The 11700-nt window shown below is 34.8% G+C and overlaps 1 protein-coding gene and 1 non-coding gene across 2 annotated transcripts; one reads left to right on the top strand and one right to left on the bottom strand.

The window, feature by feature from the left end:
* Nucleotides 1-2514: 2514 nt before the first annotated feature.
* On the bottom strand, nucleotides 2515-2620 carry LOC120266207. The gene has a single exon (XR_005538048.1). It is a non-coding gene; the product is annotated as a small nucleolar RNA R71 (small nucleolar RNA).
* A 3187-nt stretch (nucleotides 2621-5807) lies between these two features.
* On the top strand, nucleotides 5808-8712 carry LOC120265069. The gene is made up of 5 exons (XM_039272987.1): nucleotides 5808-5939; nucleotides 6021-6366; nucleotides 6505-6819; nucleotides 7734-8009; nucleotides 8330-8712. The coding sequence occupies exons 1-5, from the start codon at nucleotides 5808-5810 to the stop codon at nucleotides 8710-8712; spliced, it is 1452 nt and encodes a 483-aa protein (XP_039128921.1).
* The last annotated feature ends 2988 nt before the right edge of the window (nucleotides 8713-11700 follow it).

Raw genomic sequence — 11700 nt, forward strand, 5'->3', positions numbered from 1 at the left:
TGCATTGGACACTTAGAATAGTTGTCTTCATTGGTTGGTTTTGACCCTGATTTCACTCCATATGTGTTATAAGCCCTAAAAACCTGCAACAAAGACAAACATACTCAGAATAGCACCATTTATAGACAAAATGCGCTAAAATGCACTCATCAACTGCCCTCCTAAGAGCGATAGCTGGGCTTTGTCCCCTCATCACAATCTAAAATAACATGTTTTACACGATTGAAATGCGAAACCAATCTCAAATCAGTGGCCTAAAAACACTCTCTGACTTAGCTGCCATCATGACTAAGTTGAGAGCTGTCAAGGTCATCACTAAAGTCCGTAATCACCATTAAAAACCAGTAAAAGCTCAAAAATACAATACATGCATAATACCCGTAAAATCCAGATCTACGACACCATCCCTATACCAAGAATAAAAACTGATTCCACAAGCATTAATTATTCAAGCATTTTAACATGCACACATGGTTTCAAAAAACATTTCAAAGTCAATGTATATGTAACCATTAAATAAATACTTAAAATGAATAATTAAATCATAAATACATGTATTTTCCATAGTCAAAATTGTATATAATTATACTAAACAAGATGTATTAATACGATTCCTATGGCACAACAAACTGCAAATGAATATCAATATCCTTTAACAATATAAATTAGTAAACATAATATAATAAAATAATTAAACAATTATTTCCAAATAGTAGTCATTAATTAATTATTTCAAAATAGTAGCCACTACCAACTCACCATGTCTCCCTTGGGTTTCTCGCTAGACCTGGAACTTACTCTCAAGTCTGAATCCCACCTAACAAGAGAACAGGATAAATAAATAAAACAGACTACTTACTGAAATGAACTCAAAGAAAATACAAGGAATAATACCTAACTCTCTAACTGGGCACACTCACTCCAACCGGTTCGAACCAGACCTTGCATCAACAAACTAGCCTCCAGCTTGCAGTTAAACCTACTCAATTTGCAACCTCAATTTCACTAAACCAAGTTCAATTTAACCAACCAGCCTTTGAACCAATTCTGATTCTTATATAAAATCTCTTGAACCAGCTTGGTTCAACGAATCCAATTCTCCTTGAATTGGTTCACCCCAAAATCATTAGCTCAAAATCTAAACCAAACCCAAATTTATCTCAACCAACTTAACTTAGCCAAAAAAATTCAAGCCCTACCACAACTTCACTTGAATTTGATCAATCTCCTTGAATTTTAATGACCTTGACTGAACCAAATCAAACCCACTTCACTTGATTTGATCAAGCCCAACTCAACCAACACATTTCCAACCATTATCACCACCATCTTAACCATCATCATCATCATCATCATCATCATCATCATCATCATCATCATCATCAGCTTAATTTACCAAAAAAAAGCCATAATTCCGGTTCCTATAGTAATCTACAGTAATTCTGAGAATTCCTCCACCATTCCAAGCAAGATCCAACTCAAATACTAGTGTTTTTCCAAAACAACAATCATCTAATAACCATAACCTCATCATGTCTATCAATACTTCTTCAAATTTCATCTTCTTCTTCAACAAACCACCCACACATACATACACACATCCATGACAAATACAACACCAAAAAAATTCTTACCAAGCCAAGTCATCCCTCCGGCAAGCTGCCTCCGACGATCTCCAAGCCCAACTCTTCAAGCCTCTCATTTTCTTTTTCTTTTCTTTTATATCTTTTTTTTCACAGATTTAGAAGGCCATTAATGGAGGATGAAAGCTTCAACTAAGGTCTCTGAAAAGTCATCAATGGTCCCTGAATTATAAAACAGTATTTCAAAAAGGTCCCTTACAACTTACCATTCAGTCCTTGGTCTCCAAAACACTTAAGGTCAAATCCTCTTATTTACTTGTAAACCCAAAATCTTCTATAAACTCTCACATATAAGTCCTTGTGTTTTTCATTTGGGTTCCTCCATAGAATTGCTCCGGAGAATAGTCTCACTACGACTGTGATAATACCCTGAATGAAATCTTCAACAAGTATCCAAAGGTTCAGGGTATTACATAGAAGTCGAGCGAAGCTTTAGAATTAGAAGACAAAATCAAAGAAGAAAGAAGGCTCAAGAATCACACCCCTCAATCATAAACGATAATAATAGGACTCTTAAGAAATTTGTTGTGCCAAATGTTCAAGGATTGCACTCCAGCATTACAAGACTAACAATTGAAGAAAATAACTTTGAATTGAAGCCTGAACTCCTCTCCATGGTACAACAAAACCAATTTAGAGGCTCACTAACAGAAGATCCAAATCTACATCTTTCAAACTTTATGGAGTATTGTGGCATTCTAAAGCTTAATGGTGTCTCCACAGATGCTATTAGATTAAGGTTGTTCCCTTTTTCCCCATAAAGATAAAGCAAGGGCATGCTTTCACTCTCTTCTAAAGGGATCTATCACAGCCTAGGATTAACTATCGCAAGCCTTCCTGGATAGATACTTTCCTCCAAGCAAGATGGCTCAGCTTAGAAATCAAATCACTAATTTTGCTCCAAAAAATGGAGAGTCTTTATCTGCCACATGGGATAGATTCAAAGAATTATTACTGTTGTGTCCTCATCATGGACTCGCAAAGTGGTTACTAAGCAAGAGGACACTGCAGCAAGAGGAGCCTTAATGAACAAAATTATGGATGAGGCCTACACTTTGTTTGAAAACATGGATCTTAACTATTATCAATGGTCAAATGAAAGGGCCGTTTAGAAGAAGGTTCCACAGAACTATGATGTAGATGCTTTGGATATCATAACAGCTAAAGTAAATGCTTTAACTCAAAATTTTGATAGAATGAATGTGGATGCAGTGGGGTTTTTGAATGTTTTGTGTAAGATCTATGATGTATTGGATATTAATTAGGAAATTTCACCCCTCAAGACCCATCGATGGAGCAAGCCCACTTTGTTAATGATTTCCAAGGTTGTTAGACCCGGACCGGACCGGCCGGTTCAACCGGAAAAACCGGGAACCGGCCATGTGACCGGTCCGGGCATGGCTTTTGAACCGGGTGTAAAAAAACCCGGTATTAATTTAATGACCCGGCCGGTTCGACCGTGAACCGGCCGGTTTACCCGACAATCCATTGGCCCGAGCCGCCCGGATAACAAGTTTTAAAAATAAATTAGGTCATGGTGGGTGGAAGAGGTGCCTACTGACTAGAGGAGATGGAAGAGGCAGCGGCGATTCTGAGGGAGATGGAAGAGAGCGGAAGAGAGTTAGATCTACGAGGAGAGAGGGAGATGGAAGAGAGCAGGAAGAGGCGTAAGAGAGTTAGATCAAATCCGAGGGAGAGAGAGGCGGGGAGAGACTTAGAGAGAGAGAGAGATTGAGTCGAAGGGGGCGGCAAGTAAATGAGAAAGAGAGAGCAGGGGAGAGAGTGATTGTATTTTTTTAAATTTTGTTTTTGAATTTTGTGAGTCCGGGATTGAAGTCTTGGGACTTGGATTTGGGTTTTTAATATTTTTATATTTTTAAAAATCTATATATTAAACTAAAAATTTTTGAATATTAAACTCATTATGTTTTAAATATTTTAAAAATAACGAGAAAAAGATATAAATTAAAATAATTATGTTTTTAATTATTAAAATATAAGTTAAATTATGTTTTTATCATTATTAATTATTATAATATTTTTTTAATATTTTATTATTGACCCCGGTTCAACCCCGGTTCGATCCGGTTGAACCCATCGACCCCTGACCCCTAGACTCAACCGGGTCAATGCCCGGGCCGGGTCTGACAACCTTGATGATTTCAGCAAGAAAGAGTTAAATGATCCTTTTTCTAATACCTTGTAATCCTTGCTAGGAAAGACCATCATAACCTCTCCTATGAGAATAATCAAAGTCAAGTAGGATCAAGTAATTTCAGACAACAACCCTAGAATTTTAACCAAGGCCTCCCAATCCTCCACAAGTTCAAAAATCAAATTTAGAATTGTTGCTTTAAACTTTTGTGATGACCCATAGTAAGCAAAATGAAGAATTTAGACAACAAATTCAGATTATGAGTGAATTTATCAAGCATTTAACATCCAAAGTTAGTTTTGTGGCAACTCACAACAAGATGCTAGAAACTTAGATTGCTCAACAAGTAAGTTCTTCATCAAGACCTCAGGGCATGTTCCTGGGCAACCCATAGATTAACTCAAATGAACAGTGTAATGTTATAACGCTGAGTAGTAGCACATAGTTGGAGGATCCAAAATTAAGGAAAGATATCAAAAAAAAGAATCACCCTGTACTGAAATTAAAGCCAAAGATAAGGTTAAAGACAACGAGAAGGAAGAACCCAAGTATATCATAAAAAATGCTCACATGCCACCTTATTCCCTTCCCTCAAAGACTGGATACGGCTAAATCGATAAACAGTTTGAGAAGTTTTTGGAAGTTCTGAAGAAATTGTATATTAATACATCCTTCACAGAATCTTAGTCGCAAATGTCCTCATATGCTAAGTTGTTATAGGAGATATTATCCAAAAAATGTAAATTGGAGAAATATGAAATTGTAGCATTAACTGAAGAGTGCAGTGCTCTAATCCATAAGAAATTACTTCTAAAGCTTAAAGACCCAAGCAGTTTCTCCATTCCCTGTGTAATCGGCACCACAAGTTTCTAATAAACACTATGTGACCTTGATGCCAATGTAAGTCTCGTACCTATCTGTGTGAAGGAAGCTAGAAATGGGCAAATTGAAACTGATTACAATCACTTTGCAATTGGCAGATCATTCTATCAAGCATCTGATTGGTATCCTTGAGGATATACCTATTAAGGTCGGTAAGTTTTTCATTTCAGCTGATTTTGTTGTGTTAGAGATTGAGCAGAATTCTCAAATTCCCATCATTCTTGATAGGCCATTCTTAGCCACTAAAGATGCCATCATTGATGTTAAACATGGCAAATTTTTTTTTAAATATTAGTAATGAAACAATTGAATTTGATTTGTCTAACCATACTATACGACCTTTTGTTGAGAATTCATGTTATGGAATCGGCACTCTACATCGAACTGAGAGATAAGAAATGCCAAAGCATTGCTTTAGTGATGATGTTGGTGAACATGAAAGATCATTGGAAGCACAAACCTACCACCCATCTCAAAATGCTAAGATTAAAAAAGCTAAGGCCAGATTCCATGCCCAACATTCCTAAGGAAGAGAAAGCTTCACAAGTACAGTATAAACCTCTTCCTCCAAGCCTCAGTGGATAGGTAAGTCCTATCAAAATAATTCCTAGACTTCAAATTCATGAGCTTAACGAGTTAAAACTAAATTTTTATGATAATGCCAGGACTTATAAGGAGCGAACTAACCATTGGTATTGTTAAAGTTGTACTTAGTTGCTGCAACATTTTTTAAATCTAGTTGTTTAAATTTCCTAGCCTTTTGATTGTTTCAAATAACTTGGTCAACAGTAGTTGCTGATTTTTAGAAGGTTGTTGATCATGGAAACACATTCCATGTCGTGCCTAGTTTTTCTCTTTTTTAGTTAGTATTTCTGCTGTATTTAAACTCATTGTCTGTCAAAAAATAAAGTGAGACTAGACAGTGAAAATCTTATTGATCATTCTATCAATCTATTAATCTTCTAAAAACTCCAACAAATTGGTACCAGAGCCCTCTTCTTAAGGGACCTGTGATTCTGAGAATTTGTTTTATCTTGTTTTCTTCTTTCATGGATTCAGAAGCTCCTTTTACTGCACTAGCACCTCCAGTATTCAATGGTGAAGATTATTATGTCTAGGCAGCAAGGATGGAGGCGCATCTGGAGGCACATGATCTCTGGGAAGCTATGGACGAGGACTACGAAGTTCCTCTACTACCTGCAAATCCAACTATGGCGCAGATCAAGAATCACAAGGAGCAGAAATCCAGAAAATCAAAGGCAAGAGCTACATTATTTGATGCAGTCTCCTCTGAAATCTTTTTCAAATTCATGACAATGAAATCTGCTTTTGAAGTTTAGAATTTCTTGAAGAAGGAATATGAAGGAGATGAGAGGATTAAAGGAATGAAAATTTTGAACTTGATCAGAGAGTTTGAACTACAAAAGATAAATGACTCTGAGACGGTGAAGGAGTACTCTGACAGATTACTTGGAATTGCAAACAAAGTAAGATTACTTGGCTCTAAATTCCCTGATTCCATATTAGTTCAAAAAATTCTGGTTACTGTTCCTAAAAGATTTGAAGCTACCATTTCCTTATTGGAAAACACCAAAGATGTGTCAAAGATTAGTTTGGCAGAATTGATGAATGCCTTGAAGGCACAAGAACAGAGAAGGCTCATGAGGTCTGAAGGGTCTATTGAAGGTGCGTTAGCTACAATGAGAAAAAGAAAAGAACAAGGGAACAAAATCTGATTTCTCCCCTTGTAAACATTATGGAAGAAAAGGTCATCCACCTTTCAAATGATGGAGAAATCCATACAAGTAATGTGAAAAGTGCCAGAAATAGGACATCATCAAAGAATTTGCAAGAGCAACATTCAAGAGAAGATTGTGACACAAGTAAATTTGCAGCAAAAGAATGTTGCTCAAGTTTCTGATGAGGAACAAGAGGAGCAACTCTTTGTAGCTTCTTGTTTTGCAATCTGTCAATCAAGTGAGAAATGGCTCATTGATAATGGTCGTATCAACCATATGACATTTGATCATGATCTCTTTGAGGAATTGGATACTTCAGTAGCTTCCAAAGTGAAGATCGGCAATGGAGAGTATATTGCATTCAAGGAAAAAGGCACAATGGCAATTGAAAGCACTTCAGGTACAAAGCTTATCAAAGATGTGTTATTTGTACCTAACATTAGTCAAAATTTGTTGAGTGTTAGCCAGTTGATTTAAAAAGGTTTCAAAGTTATCTTTGAAAAAATCAGTGCTTAATCAAGGATGCAAAAGGCAACAATGTATTCAAAGTAAAAAATGAAAAGAAAGAGCTTTGCGCTTGATCCATTGGAGGAGGAGCAAGCAGCGTTCACTAAAACAAAAGTCCATGCAAAAGTCTGGCACAAGAGCCTTGGACATTTCAATCATACAGCTGTGGTAAATGGGCATAGAAAGGAATTGATGCAAGTTCTTCCTTACCTTGAATCTAAAATTCGAGATTATAGAGCTTGCCAACAAGGAAAGCAATCAAGACTTCTGTTCAAGAAATCAACTTGGAGAGCTACTAAAAAGCTGAAATTGATACACACTGATGTGGCTGAACCTCACAAAACTCCATCTCTCAATGGAAGTAGGTATTTCTTGATCTTCATTGATGACTATTCCAAAATGTGTTGGATCTATTTTCTCAGATTCAAGTCAGAAGTTGTTGGTGTGTTTTGGCAATTCAAGCAATGGATTAAAACACAAAGTGGTCAAAAATCCAAGCTTTGAGATCTGATAATGGCAAAGAATACACCTCCAATCAATTTAATCTTCTCTATAAAGAGGCAGGAATTGTACATCAACTCATTGCTCCATATACTCCACAAAAAAATGGAGTCAGTAAGAGAAAGAATCGTACCATAATGGAGATGGCTAGATGTTTGATGTTTGAGAAGAATTTGCCAAGGGAATATTGGACAGAAGTGGCACATTGTAGTCTTTCTTCTAAATAGGCTTCCTACAAAAGCTGTAGCAAGAAAAACTCCATATGAAGCCTGGTATGGTTTTAAACCACTCTGAATAATCTCAAAGTGTTTGGATGCTTGTTCTTTGTTTATGTTCCTCAAATCAAAAGAGATAAATTAGATAGAAGGGCAGAAGCGGGGATCTTTGTTGGTTACAGCACAATCTCTAAAGCTTACAGAATCTTCCAACCAAATACTAAGAAAATCTTGATAAGCAAAGATATGCATTTCATGGAGAATGATGAGTGGGATTGGGAAGGAAAACAATCAGCTTTGGTTCCTGACCAAGTTCCAAAATTGCAGCTCAAAGAAGATGAGTTGGTCGATGATATTCCTGATAGAGGTATGAAATCACTTTCTGATATTTATCAAAGATGCACTATGGTTGTACTTGAACCTACAGATTTTTTGTGAAGCTGAGAAGGATCCAAAATGGATTACTGCAATGAAGGAAGAGCTTAAGATGATCGGAAAAAAATGAAACCTGGAAGTTGGTAAGAAGACCTGCATATAGAAAATTGATTGGAGTAAAGTGGGTATTTAGAACCAAGTTGAATCCTGATGACTCAATCAATAGGCATAAAGTTAGACTTGTTGTGAAAGGGTATGCTCAGATTTTTTGTGTTAATTTTTCTGACACTTTTGCTCCTGTTGCCAGACTAGATACAATCAGGTTATTACTTGCAATAGCTACGCATAAGGGTTGGAAAGTTTATCAAGTTGATGTTAAATCAGCATTCTTAAATGGTTTCTTGGAGGACGAGATTTTTGTCCAGCAACCTGAGAGATTTGTTGTGAAAGGGCAAGAAGATGATGTGTACTTGCTCAAGAAGGCCTTGTATGGCCTAAAACAGGCTCCAAGAGCTTGGTATAGTCTAATTAATGAGCACTTGATGATACAGTTGGGTTTCAGAAAAAGTCTGAGTGAAGCTACCCTTTACATCAAAGGTGATGAAATCAATTTTGTTGTTGTTTCATTATATGTGGATGATTTGCTCGTTACAGGAAACAATGAAGAACTTGTGAAAAATTCAGAGAAGATATGAAGCAAACCTTTGAGATGATAGATTAGGAGAAATGGCTTACTTTCTAAGAATGGAAATAAAGTAGAAGAATGAAGAAGTGTTTATCTGTCAAAAGAAGTATGCTAAGGAAATTCTAAAAAAATTGAAAATGGATGAATGCAAGAGTGTAGATACTCCAATGTGTCAAAAGGAGAAGCTAAGCAAGGAAGATGAAGCTAAGAAGACTGATGAAACCTTCTGCAGAAGTTTAGTAGGTTGCATGATATATCTAATAGCTACAAGGCCTGATATCTTGCACTCTGTAAGTCTATTATCTTACAGCTGCAGGCCTGAATCAGGTTTTGTGCAAATCAGGACTTTGTTCTGCAGGTCTATTCTGACAGTGATTGGGGAGGTTCACTTGATGATATGAAAAGCACATCAAGTTACTATTTTAAGTTTGGCTCAGGTGTATTCTCATGGTGCTACAAGAAGCATAATACAGTTGCACAGTCGACAGCAGAAGTTGAATTCACTGCAGCTAATGCTACAATAAATCAAGCTTTATGGCTAAGAAAAGTGTTAGTGGATTTGAATCTGAAACAAGATGGATACACAGAAGTGTTTGTTAATAATCAAGGTGCAATTTCTATCTCTAATAATCCTATTTTTCACGGGTAAACTAAGCACTTCAACATCAAGTTATTCTTTCTTAAAGAAGTGCAAAAGGAATGCCCGGTTGGTTTAAAATACTACCAATCTGATCTTCAACTAGCTGACATATTAACAAAGCCTCTACCGAAAAGCAAGTTTGAGTTTCTTAGAGAAAAACTTGGAGTTTGTAGCAACCAATGCAAGGAGGAGTGTTGAAGTTGTGCTTAGTTGTTGCAACATTTTTAAATCTAGTTGTTTAAATTTCCTAGCCTTTTGATTGTTTCAAATAACTTGGTCAGTAGTAGTTGCTGACATGGAAACACATTCCATGTAGTGCCTAGTTTTTCTCTTTACATTCTATGTTAGTTAAAATAAAAAAAATTAAAAAATACAAAAAATAAAACAAGTGTCTTTCATACAATTGTTTAAGACAAGATGCAATAAGTAACTTAAAACTTTATTATTCATGACACCCCATGTTTCCGAATTTTTGGGAGTATTTATAGCTTGAAACACAATCACAATCATCCAAATTAAAAGCAAGAACACTCTTATTACTTCAGTTAATTCTTTTGAGAAATACGTTAGACTTGAATAAAATTATATCTTCAACATTCAATTCAAATTTTAGTAAGACTAAAGAAGATCTCACTGTCTAATCTTAGTTTTATCTCTCCATCTCATTCTCTTTTCCCTTCATCAAAAGCCCCTGTCAAAAAGTTCCTTCAATACCAAGCTCCTCTTCTTTCCCTTCAGTTTTGCTTTCATAGGCAAAGAAATTTTATGTGAATGCTGAAAGGATAATCTCGCTGATAATTTGAGTTTCCTTTTATTCTTTTTTTTTTATTTTTTTTCTTGTTATTTTGAATTTTTTTTATTTTGTTTTAACATGACTAAGATTTGTAATTTGATGATAATTAAATTGTCATTTTTAATATAACTAAGATTTAATTCTAACTGATATAAATTACATCAAAGTTTTGGGGTATTATAATTAAGTCAAACTATTAGAAGTTATTTAAGCACAATATTGTGGGTCCTTTTATATAATTCTTCAAAAGCGCAGTGTAGTGTAATTAATTCAAAATGTTAGTTAATTTAGCAAATTATGGGCATGTGTTAATCCTAATTGGGTTTTCTTAATTGATAGTAATTAAAGCATATTTGCCCAGAGCAGTAATTATATGGTTACTAAGAATTTGTGGTAATTGAATCTCTTTAATTATTCTTTTCAATTCTTAAAATCAGTGTGATTTGAGAGTAATTACACTGTGTAACTGATTCAATTAATGTGTAATTAATTAACAAAGATCAGTAATTATCATTGATGGTTTGAGTCTCGATAGAATATTTCACGAAATAGTGAGTTCGAATCGCAGGGTGAAAGTACGTTTACATGTAAAGTGAGTAGTGGTTATCAGCGGGTGGTCTCAGCACCCATATGTATACCGACCTCGACCCTATTTGCTCCATCAAAATTTGGGCACACTCTTGTTTTTCACCGCTAATCGCTCATCTTTAAAATAAATTTAATGTGTAATTAATTGGATTAATTTTTAAATGTTTTGTTATCATCAATCTCCTTATTAAAAATGCAAAACCGATCCAGGATAGGTATTGTTTTTTTTACAATTATATTAAAAAAATCTTGATCACCGCTCTTACAGTGTGTGAGTAAGGTACACTAAAGGTCAATATTATGGATGTTCCTAATGTAACTAAAATGTAAGAGAGGTGATCTATTTGTGCTAAAGAACAAGTTGGACAACTAAGCATAGGCCAACTAACTTTTGCCTTCAATTTTCCCATTAGCATCTGTAATCATAATTTTTTTTTTTTTTATCACTATATACATAATTTCTCGGTTTTGATTTTATCTTCTTTGAAGAACAATAGAAAAATTTTATATTAAAAAATAAAGCACATATATTAATTTGTTTGTATATTCAATGTTTATTGGTGTATGTTTTATTCATTTATTTATTTAGTAAACATATTTTCATATAAATCAAAGTCTCAATCTACATTATATTTAATAAATAGATGAATTGGACATTATCAAAAATCTAATTGCACATGGAATGATCATTCCTCCAATGTACGCTCCACCAATACAATTCAGATATGGGATTATATTTTGACTTAATATTTATCAAAGGCTAATTAGCTTGACAATATGGATTAAGATACCATTAAAAAAACCTAGTACTTATATGCAATCAAAAAATCAAACCTTAAACACATTGAATTTAGAACTTCTGTAATTTTTTCACATTAACAGCTTCATTAAAAATACATTTCTCATTAAGTAAATAAAATATATATATAATCATAGGTCAACTAACAGTTAAAATCATTCCCATGGATGAAATTAAA

This window comes from Dioscorea cayenensis, chromosome 7, assembly GCF_009730915.1.
Source record: "Dioscorea cayenensis subsp. rotundata cultivar TDr96_F1 chromosome 7, TDr96_F1_v2_PseudoChromosome.rev07_lg8_w22 25.fasta, whole genome shotgun sequence".
Lineage (NCBI taxonomy): Eukaryota > Viridiplantae > Streptophyta > Magnoliopsida > Dioscoreales > Dioscoreaceae > Dioscorea > Dioscorea cayenensis.

Excerpts from the sequence above, each read along its gene's own strand:
- LOC120265069 (XM_039272987.1), top strand. The coding sequence starts at position 5,808 with ATGGAGGCGCATCTGGAGGCACATGATCTCTGGGAAGCTATGGACGAG. Across the intron at positions 6,367-6,504 it reads GTCTGAAGGGTCTATTGAAG|AAATAGGACATCATCAAAGA; the intron begins GTGCGTTAGCTA and ends GAAAAGTGCCAG. Across the intron at positions 8,010-8,329 it reads CGATGATATTCCTGATAGAG|ATACAATCAGGTTATTACTT; the intron begins GTATGAAATCAC and ends TTGCCAGACTAG.